We start from the raw sequence: 11,385 nt of genomic DNA, 5'->3' as shown, positions 1-11,385 counted from the left end.
AATCAAAACTCTTGAGTCATGAGAAAAGAATCACAGATTTAAATTTGTTCTGATTCGAAAGATGATAGCAAGCATACTTTTTTCTCATCAAAGGATTGATAGCAGAGATCTAAATTAATTATGTAACTTACTGTAATCACAGAATCAGAGTAAGAGTGAAATTGACAGGGCTCAGAGAAAGCTAGGGGAACAGAAGATAGTTTCCCTCTCTATAGTAATGGATATGTGAATAAGCTATGAGAATTATTTAAAGCAATGTCAAATAACCACTATAAAAAAAGAATCAGATGAATATTACATTAAACAGCTCAGTAAAAGTTATAAAATTCTAAGGACTAATTGGATAGCATTTTCAAAGATCGGCCACAGGCACAAATGGTCTCCTTCTGTGCTGTGTGATTCTATGATACTCAGGAACACAGTGAGCAGTGCTGTTACTGCTATGCCAGTTGTGGTATACAATTGGCCAGGGTTAAATAGCAGAGATTGTAACTAATATCCTAAATTCTCACTTGATCTTCTTTAGGAATAAAGAAGACATTTCACAGTTATATACATTTTTGGAACTTTTATCTGTAACATTTTCTTGGAGAATTAAATAAGTTAAAGAGTGCACAAAAGTGTAATTGTACGTGACATGTTGAAAAGAATTGGCTAAATGGACCCAATGCATTTTATTGTTCTTTACTTTCGTGTGTTATTAAATTCCTCGATTTAAACAGCTCAAGATCTGAAGAGCAGCTTGTAGTTTGGGTACAAAAATTTTATGAAGAAATCACTACCGTGAACGACTTGGCAATGCTCGCCTTGTTGCAAAGCGCTGTTTATCAGTTCTGTGGCGGCCACCTTAAAATGCATTCCGAGTTTCAAATTAACAACAGGGTGTACATATTCTCTGAACTGCAAATAATCTTTTCAAACAGTTCTGATGAGGGGGAAAGGGTGGAACATGTTCCGCGGCCTCTAAAATTAGTCTATTCAGTCTATTCCTGGCCAAGGAAGTATACAAGGAGCAAAGACTTTACCATTGCTGCCTGAATAGTTGCCATCATCTTAATCCACGGGATTGCTCTCTGTGTATTGAAAACTAAAAGTGAACCACAGGTAGATTTGATGTGTCAACAGTTAAGAAACTTGCAGCTCCTCGAGTAAACTTTACAAGTGCAATTTGTGTTCGCCTTGCTGGGAGTATTCTTTTAATCTCTAACGTTTCTGCAAAGATTTTTCACCATTTTCGTTGGAACGACCGGAACTTGGAGACAACTGTTGAAGGAATACTTACAAAACGAGCCAGAAGCAATTGTTGCCAAATTGTCCCGGTGTTCGGGGCACGGGCCGCTGCTGTGAAGGGGAAGCGGTTGTTGGACGGGGAGATGTGGCGTCAGGGAGAGGGCAGGGCCGATGGTGCCGCGGGCTGATTGGATTCCTCGGGCCGGCCACGCAAGGGGGCGGGCGGGACAGTTTATCTGGAGCAAGTTGCAGGTTGCTGGTGGCACAGGAATGGGATGAGGGGAGCGAGGAGAACGCGCAGCGACTTGCGGGGGAGGGAGAGGCAAATGAAACCCATGCATGCTCTCGGCCGTGTCAGCCTTTGCTAGAAAAGCCGCACCTACAATGGGAGACCGACTCTCCTCCACGGACTGCAACAGCAATTCATCGGCCACAGTAATATTTGTGAACGCTGCAAACGGGGTAAGTCCAAGCGTGCCCGAGCCGGAGTTCTCTGAGCAGTGGGTGATAGGCATGGGCACATTCATGGCAATCATCGTCCTCACCATAGTCCTGGGGAACCTGTTGGTGGTGTTTGCCATCGCAAAGAACCAGCGGCTGCAAACCCTAACCAATCTTTTTATTGTATCTCTGGCCTGTGCAGATCTGATAATGGGTTTGTTGGTGGTTCCTTTCGGCGCGACCCTGGTGGTTCGAGGGAAGTGGCTGCACGGCTCGGTGTTCTGTGAGATCTGGACCTCAGTTGATGTCCTGTGCGTAACGGCGAGCATTGAGACTCTGTGCGTGATCGCCATTGACCGCTACATCGCCATCACCTCGCCGTTCCGCTACCAGAGCCTGCTCACCAAAGCCCGAGCCCGGGGCATTGTGTGTGTGGTGTGGGCAATCTCTGCCCTCATCTCCCTGCTGCCCATCCTCATGCACTGGTCCCGGGACGACCACCCCGAAGCCATCCGCTGCTACAACGACCCTTGCTGCTGCGACTTTGTCACCAACAAAGCCTACGCCGTCGCCTCGTCCATCACGTCCTTCTACCTGCCCCTGCTCATCATGATCTTTGTCTACGCCCGCGTCTTCCAGGAAGCCAAGAAGCAAATGCAGAAGATCGGCAAGTGCGAGGGCAGGTTCTACACCAGCCACTTCCTCCCGAACGGCAGGTCAGCGCGGCGCAGACCTTCCAAGGTGATCGCCATCAAGGACCACAAGGCGCTGAAGACCCTGGGGATAATCATGGGGACCTTCACCCTGTGCTGGCTGCCCTTCTTCCTGGCCAACGTGGCCAAGGCGTTCCGCGCCGACATCGTGCCGGGCAAACTCTTCCTGTTTTTCAACTGGCTGGGCTATGTCAACTCGGCTTTCAACCCCATCATCTACTGCAAGAGCCCCGACTTCAGGGCCGCCTTCAAAAAGTTACTCTTCTGCCCGAGCCCCGCCGACAGCAGGCTGTACTCGGGCTCGGCGGAGTTCTCCCGCTGCTCGGCAATGTTTGGAAGCACCCTGGACCCCAGCGCCTTGGAGACTTGGTCGGACTGGAACAGGACGCAGGAACGCAACGGAGGCGACGCGGAGCCTCGGAAGAAAGAAAGCCTCCGACCCGAGGACGAGGAGTCGCAGTTGTAGCAACACCCGAGTGCGGGAATCCGCATCGAGTGCAGTTGATACAAGTTGCCGTTTAAAGGTGTTGAAGATCACCCGTCAGTGCTGGCATCTTCAAGGCTGGGAAAGTGCTACACACGGTCACAATGAATTCTGTCGGCATCAACTCATTGGAGAAACTTCTATAAGCGATCGTTTCCAAGCAATATTGGAGGATAAAAGACAAAGAGAAGGTACTTCGCATTAACACTAACATTTGAACTCCGAGTGACCACAGAATATAAAGCATTCTGGAGCAGGACAGGCATTGGCGAGATGCTCCAACTTTGACAGGAGCAAGCAGCGCCACTGGGTCAGTTTTGCAACATAAATGGTTTGTCCTTGTTGTTACATTCCACAATGAAAGGAAATTTCCAACAACGAGCTTGAAAGAGCAGCGACTTGGGCGCCTGTATTTACATGAACGATTGCCTTATCAGACATCACCATGTCACTCGAATGAGGAACAGCAAATACATTCACTTTTGTTGTGTTATTGTTATTTTAAACATTTTAGAGTATGTGTAATAGAGCAAACGTAAGCTTTATTTTCAAACAACTTGAATACACAAACTCTACTTTCTAAAGAGATTTAAGATGTTTTTTTAAAGAAACGACTCATCCTGTCAGTAACCGATGCCTCACTTTATATCGTGTTGTATGTGACTTGTTGAAGAATCGATGTTCAAGAACGGATCAAGACATACTGCCAAATTCGTGATAACTTTTTCATGGTAAGATTGTGTTTTGAATAACACTACCTCCGGCTGTACTGATCGTGTACAGATATATTTATATTCAACATTGTTTATATTAAACAAATCGCATTTTATATATTTAAAAATAGGCTCAGAGTTGACAGTACGAGAGATGGATGAACGGGGCTCTATTACTTATTTAAAATAATTTAAATTCCACAGAGGACCAACTTCACTTACGTGCAGTTCCTAAAAGTGTTGAAAGTTGGTATTTCTCGAGTATGAACATTATCTGCGCCATGTTGTAACATTACTTATATATTTTACTGCTAACGTTAGTAAAGTCACAGCCAAAAAAACTCCCGCAAGCTTTTCGGAAACAAAACATCTGCTTCGGTGAGAGTGAGTGCAGAAAAGGGGACTCGTGTTTATTATGTACTGTAACATTTGCCAACTAAACCAAAAATAGTGTTTTCCCACCTACTCCGTATGAAATTCATGTGCAGCTATGTATAATGTACTTGTCACAATGTCTGCTTTCTCGCACAGATATTTATATATAGTTCTATAAAATGTGTGGATATGTGGCATCTGTGCAGATATTTGGCATATGTGCAATAAACGTAATTAAACATTTCATGTGCACGTTTCGATAACTTACTGAAAAGTTTGAGCGGCCGGTCTGCCACGACTCCGTATCATTTACAAACAGTAGGTGAGACGCTGGAATATGATAAGGCTTGATGGTGCAGAGTGCAAATAAAAGTGGAATGTGTTCAGTACAAGTAGTTTGTTTCTGTGGCTGGTTTTCTGGTAACATTTGAGTTTATAATATATATAACACTTGGTGTTATTTATTTACACTTACTGAACAATTTGCAGGTTTTAGGGTAAACGTTGTATTGCTGACAACTATATCCGCTGCTTGCTCTCGATGTTCAACACAAATGACAAATTTCGATACATATTTGTCTCACCAGAAATACACAAGAACAACGTGATTACTGCCGCTTCTAACCCGCTTTGATACGTTTGCTTATGACGAGGTTACATTAATAGTAGCCATGCAGTTTACTGATCAAAGTGTGGCAATTAAAGTTTTTTAAAAAATAGTTTGGTTACACAACGTTATCTTGTGGCTCTCAAAATGTGTTGCACTCTTAACTTCAGTAGGATATAAAACAAGGTTTTAGTTGTCCCTCACACCGTTTTATTATTCCGGCTGGTTGACGCAGAAACATTGTGAGGATATTTACCAATATTCCTTGGTGCGGTGGCTAAATTTATTGTTTGTTTGGCAGCTGTAACATTTCTCGCTGATTTATGACCAAGTGCCAGTAAAACAAACTGAAAAAAGGTTAAAATAACAACCGTTCTTATTCAACACCCCACGACCCCCACATCACATTAACGGTGGCAAAACCCAGATAGAAAACGGTGCACATTTTCCACCGGTTCTGATCAGTCTTTTAAAACGGATGAGATGACAACATATTCCAATAAACCTCGATTTAAACGGACCGATAGAACAGATTACTGCAGATGCTGAAATCTGGAATAAAAACAGAAAATGCTGGAAATCTCAGGGGGTCAGGCAGCATCTGTGAATGCAGAGTTAACGTTTCTGGTGGATGATCTTTCGGAAAAAACAAAATCTTAACAAGCACTGAAAGGGGAGGGGAAGAAAGAACAAAAGGGAAGGTCTGTGATAGGGTGGAAGACAAGAGAAATTAGAGAGACAAAAGGGAGGATGGCCCAAATTCAATTGGTAATGCCAGGAGTTAGAAAAAGAGACTGAGTGTAACATAGCCAAGTTTGCTAATGATACAAAGATGGGGGCAAAAATTTGGCAGATGGAGTATAATGTTGGAAAGTGTGAGGTTATGCACTTTGGCAGAATAAAATCAAAGAGCAAGTTGTTATTTAAATGGAGAAAAATTGCAAAGTGCTGCAGTATAATGGGTACTTGTGCACGAGACACAAAAGGATAGTATGCAGGTACAGCAAGTGATCAGGAAGGCCAATGGAATCTTGACCTTTATTGCAAAGGGAATTGAATATACAAGCAGAGAAGTCTTGCTACAGTTATACAGGGTATTGGTGAGGCCACACCTGGAACAATGCGTACAGTTTTGGTTTCTATATTTACGAAAGGAAGCAGTTCAGAGAAGGTTCACAAGGTTGATTCCGGAGATGAGGGGGTTGACTTATGAGAAAAGGTTGAATAGGTTGGGCCTCTACTCATTGGAATTCAGAAGAATGAGAGGTGATCTTATCGAACCGTATAAGGTTATGCGGGGCTTGACAAGGTGGACGCAAAGGGGATGTTTTCACTGATAAGGGAGACTAGAAATATAGAAAATAGGTGCAGGAGCAGGCCATTCGGCCCTTCGAGCCTGCACCGCCATTCAATATGATCACAGCTGATCATGCAACCGTAGTACCCCACCCCTGCTTTCTCTCCATACCTCCGATCCCTTTAGCCGTAAGGGCCACATCTAACTCTCTTTTGAATATGTCCAACGAACTGGACTCAACAACTTTCTGTGGCAGGGAATTCCACAGGTTTACAACTCTTTGGTTAAAATAGTTTCTCCTCATCTCGGTCCTATATGGCTTCCCCCTTATCTTTAGACTGTGACCCCTGGTTCTTGACTTCCCCAACATCGGGAACATTCTACCTGCATCTAACCTGTCCAGTCCTGTCAGAATTTTATAAGTTTCTATGAGATCCCCTCTCATTCTTCTAAATTCCAGTGAATATAAGCCTAGCCCATCCAGTCTTTCCTTATATGTCAGTCCTGCCATCCCGGGAATCAGTTCGGTGAACCTTCGCTGCACTCTCTCAATAGCAAGCATGCCCTTCCTCAGATTAGGAGACCAAAACTGCATACAATACTCATGGTGTGGTCTCACCAAGGCCCTGTACAACTGCAGTAAGACCTTCCTGCTCCTATACTCAAATCCCCTCGCTATGAAGACCAGCATGCCATTTGCTGTCTTTACTGCCTGCTGTACCTGCATGCCTACCTTCAATGACTGGTGTACCATAACACCCAGGTCTCTTTGCACCTCCCCTTTTAATAATCTGTCAGCATTCAGATAATAATCTGCCTTCCTGTTTTTGCCACCAATGTGGATAACCTCACATTTATCCACATTATACTGCATCTGCCATGCATTTGCCCATTCACCTAACCTGTCCAAGTCCCCCTGCGGTCTCTTAGCATCCTCCTCGCAGCTCTCCCTGCCACCCAGCTTAGTGCCATCTGCAAACTTGGAGGTATTACCTTCAATTCCTTTGTCTAAATCATTAATGTATATTGTAAATAGCTGAGGTCCCAGCACTGAACCCTGCGGCACCCCACTAGTCACTGCCTGCCATTCTGAAAAGGAGCCATTTATTCCCACTCTTTGCTTCCTGTCTGCCAACCAGTTCTCTATTCATGTCAATACATTACCACCAATACTGTGTGCCTTAATTTTGCACACTAATCTCTTGTGTGGGACCTTGACAAAAGCCTTTTGAAAGTCCAAAGACACCACATCCACTGGTTCTCCCTTATCCACTCTACTAGTTACATCCTCAAAAAACTCTAGACGATTTGTCAAGCATGATTTCCCTTTCATAAACCCATGCTGACTTGGACCGATCCTATCACTGTTTTTCAGATGCGCTGCTATTACATCTTTAATAATTGATTCCAGCATTTTCCCCACCACCGATGTCAGGCTAACCAGTCTATAATTCCTTTTTTTCTCTCTCCTTCCTTTTTTAAAAAGTGGGGTTACATTAGCTACCCTCCAATCTATAGGAATTGATCCAGAGTCCATGGAATGTTGGAAAATGACCACCAATGCATCTACTATTTCTAGGGCCACTTCCTTAAGTACTCTGGGATGCAGACTATCAGGCCCTGGGGATTTATTGGCCTTCAGTCCCTTCAATTTCCCTAACACCATTTCCTGACTGATAAGGATTTCCCTCAGTTCCCCCTTCTTGCTAGACCTTTGATCCCCTAGTATTTTCGGGAGGTTATTCATGTCTTCCTTAGTGAAGACAGAACCGAAGTAGTTGTTCAATTGGTCTGCCATTTTCTTGTTCCCCATTATGAATTCACCTGATTCTGACTGCAAGGGACCTACATTAGTCTTCACTAATCTTTTTCTCTTCACATATCTATAGAAGCTTTTGCAGTCAGTTTTTATGTTCCCTGCAAGCTTACTCTCATGCTCTATTTCCCCCTCCTAATTAAACCATTAGTCCTCTGCTGAATTCTAAATTTCTCCCAGTCCTCAGGTTTGCTGCTTTTTCTGGCCAATTTATATGCCTCTTCCTTGGATTTAACACTTTCCCTAATTTCCCTTGTTAGCCACGGTTGAGCCACCTTCCCTTTTTTATTCTTACGTTATTCTTACAGGGATGTACAATTGTTGTAGTTCATCCATGTGATATTTAAATGTCTGCCATTGCCTATCCACCGTCAACCCTTTAAGTATCATTTTCCAGTCTATCCTAACCAATTTGCGTCTCATACTGTTGAAGTTTCCTTTCTTTAAGTTCAGGACCCTAGTCTCTGAATTAATTGTGTCACTCTCCATCTTAATGAAGAATTCTACCATATTATGGTCACTCTTCCCCAAGGAGCCCTGCCCGACCGATTGCTAATTAATCCTCTCTCGTTACACAAGAGCCAGTCTAGGACGGTCTGCTCTCTAGTTGGTTCCTCGACATATTGGTCCAGAAAACCATTCTTTATACACTCCAGGAAATCTTCCTCCACAGTATTGCTACCAGTTTGATTAGCCCAATCAGTATGTAGATTAAAGTCACCAATGATAACTGCTGTACCCTTATTTCACGTGAACCTAATTTCCGGTTTGATGCCATCCCCAACCTCCCTACTACTGTTTGGTGGACTGTACACAACTCCCACTAATGTTTTCTGCCCTTTGATGTTTCGCAGCTCTACCCATACAGATTCCACATCATCCACGCTAATGTCCTTCCTCGCTATTGCGTTAATATTCTCTTTAACCAGCAATGCTAACCCACCTCCTTTTCCTAAAACTAGGGGGCATAATCTTAGAATAAGGGGCCGCCCATTTAAATCTGAGATGAGGAGGAATTTCTTCTCTGAGAGGGTTGTAAATCTGTGGAATTTGCTGCCTCAGAGAGCTGTGGAAGCTGGGTCATTGAATAAATTTAAAACAGAGATAGACAATTTCTTAACCGATAAGGAAATAAGGGGATATGGGGAGTGGGCAGGGAAGTGGAACCTGAGTCCATGATCATATTAAATGGCGGAGCAGGCTCGTATAGCCTACTCCTGCTCCTATTGGTCTTATGTAAAAACATTAGTCAAGATAGGGTGTGGATGGTGGGATCATGACCAGCTGCCATTTGAGACAAGGAGAAAAAAAAGAAACATGTTTTGATGGGGGGGGGGGGGGAGAACGTCGGGGACACCAAAGATTGGCAGCGGTTACGCTCTGAAATTATTGAACGTGATGTTGAGTCCAGAAGGCTGTAAAGTGCCGAAATGAAAGGTGCTATTCCTCGAGCTTGCATCGAGCTTCGTTGGAACAGTGTAGGAGGTTGAGGACAGAGAGATCAGAGTGGGAGTGGAGTGAAGAATTAAAGTGACAGGCGACCGGAAGCTCAGGGTCACACTTGCAGATTGAACGGAGGTGCTCCACAAAGCGGTCACCCAATCTGCATTTGGTCTCCCCAATGTAGAGAAGACCACATCGTGAGCAGCGAATGCAGTATACTAAATTGAAAGAAGTACACTTAAATCGTTGTTTCACCTGGAAGGAGTATTTAGGGCCCTGGATAGTGGGAAGGAAGTAAAAGGGCAGGTGTTGCATCTCCTGTGCTTGCACGGAAATGTGCTGTAGGAAGGGGAGGGGATGCTGGGGGTAATTGTGGAATGGACCAGCGTGTCGCTGAGGTAGCAGTCCCTTTGGAATGCTAAGCGGGGAGGGGAAGATGTGATTGGTGGTGGGATAATGCTGGAGGTAGTGTAAATAGCAGAGGATGATCCGTTGAACGTGGATGCTGGTGGGGTGAAAGGTGAGGGCAAGGGGAACTCTGTCATGGTTCTGAGAGGGAGGGGGAGGGGTGAGAGCAGAGGTGCAGGAAATAGAACAAACACGGTCGAGGGCCGTGTTAACCACGGCGGAGGGGAATCCTCTTGAGGAAAAAGGAAGACGTCAGAGGCATTATTGTGAAAGGTGGCATCCTCTTTGGCACCCCCCCCCAGCCTGTTTCTTTATTTTCTCCTGGTCTCTAATGGCAGCTGGTCATTATCCCATCATTCACGCCCTATTTTGACTAATGTTTATCTAACTCTTGGCATTACTATTTGAATTTAGGCCATCATCCTTTTTGTCTCTCTAATCTCTCCTGTCTTCCACCCTATCACAGACCTTCCCTTTTCTTCTTTCTTCCCCTCTCCCTATCAGTGCTGGTTAAGAATCTGTTCTGTCCGAGGGGGTCATTGACCAGAAACGTTAACTCTGCTTTCACAGATGCTGCCTGACCCGTTGAGATTTCCAGCATTTTCTGTTTTACGATAGAACAGGGTCTTGTTTGATAGCAGTTGATGGTTATGTTTTTTCCCTTTTTTGGCTTGTGTATGATGTAATGCAATATTTAGAAAGACTGGGTCCAAAAGGTAAAGATAAATAGTTACAGCAGTTTCTCGGCTCTACACCGAATAGAGAGCGGACTGTAAAAGGAGAGTCAGCCGCGACATGTTGCCACGCATTCCGCTGTAATTCGAATAATTTTTAAATGTAAATTTTCGAACAGAACTGCTCCGAAGGGCAGTGGTGACACCACGCTTATTTTTTTCTGCATGAACTAATTACATTATAAATGAAACTAAGTCCGAAATATGAGGTAATTTAGACTACATTTAGAGGGAAAACGACCAAGAATGAACTTTATTGAATGAAATGCGGATCCTCCTGCTGGAAGGCTACTGGACGGCCCTGGACGTTGAAGCAAACGGCTTGCTACAATGTTCAACGTCACGGCGCGTAGAACTCAGCCAATCCCGTCCCAGTGTATCATTACGGCATAAAGGTTGTTCTAACGTCATTCACCAAAACCGACCAGCGCCGTCCAACCCACTCATACAGGGAATTGGCATTGGGCAAAGACTGTCACATGTACACAGTAATCGGAGAAGGTTCCATGCACCGCAGGGTATGCTGCATCCAAAGATATGGTAAATGGCCAGACACTTTTACCCTCTCTACCCTTCCCCCCGTTCTTATTTGACGTGGCTGTCAGGCCCTTGAAAATATTTGTTTCTTGTGAATGGTCTAATATTACTGGACCACACACTGAGCAACAAACGTAAGGATTCTGGTAATGTTGCTGTGTGCCAGGTGCTGGAAGTGCAAAAGTACCTCAGAGAAATTAAGCTCACAAAATCTTTCAATTGATGGTGTGCACACTACACAACAAACCACATATTTTTGATGGAATATCTTGCAGCTCTATAGGGAAGTATTCAAATTTCACCATCTTGAACGTGTAGATTAAGTAGTTAAGGAGCAGTATGTGCCAAAAGTATAACATCTTTTTCTTAGAGCTAGGAAATAATAAATCAAGTTTCTGACTTAAACAAATCACTGAAGAAGAAAGTTCACCTCTTCACACTATGATAAGCAATTGATTTATTGGAATTACAGGATTCTATTAAAATGAAGGGAATAGTCACTCTTGCGTGTCTATTCAATTTGAAAACGTCCCACTCCTCTGCAATGTTTTGGTTTCTGGCCAGGGAGTGTATTTCACGATTGGGGA

General features: G+C 44.1%; 1 protein-coding gene across 3 annotated transcripts in view; it reads left to right on the top strand.

Annotated features, from left to right (window-relative positions):
• The first annotated feature begins 1,512 nt into the window (after positions 1-1,512).
• adrb1 (adrenoceptor beta 1) overlaps positions 1,513-11,385 on the top strand; it is a 96,738-nt gene continuing 86,865 nt past the window's right edge. For all 3 annotated transcript variants that reach the window (XM_070876604.1, XM_070876603.1, XM_070876602.1), the window contains exon 1: positions 1,513-3,599. In XM_070876604.1, the coding sequence (XP_070732705.1) occupies positions 1,570-2,850 (1,281 nt within the window). In that variant the 5' untranslated portion in view covers positions 1,513-1,569 and the 3' untranslated portion in view covers positions 2,851-3,599. The remainder of the gene's footprint in view (positions 3,600-11,385) is intronic.

This window comes from Pristiophorus japonicus, chromosome 3, assembly GCF_044704955.1.
Source record: "Pristiophorus japonicus isolate sPriJap1 chromosome 3, sPriJap1.hap1, whole genome shotgun sequence".
NCBI classification, from domain to species: Eukaryota; Metazoa; Chordata; class Chondrichthyes; family Pristiophoridae; genus Pristiophorus; species Pristiophorus japonicus.
Note: the sequence above shows the minus strand (reverse complement) of the source record. Positions and strands in the feature narration are given on the sequence as shown.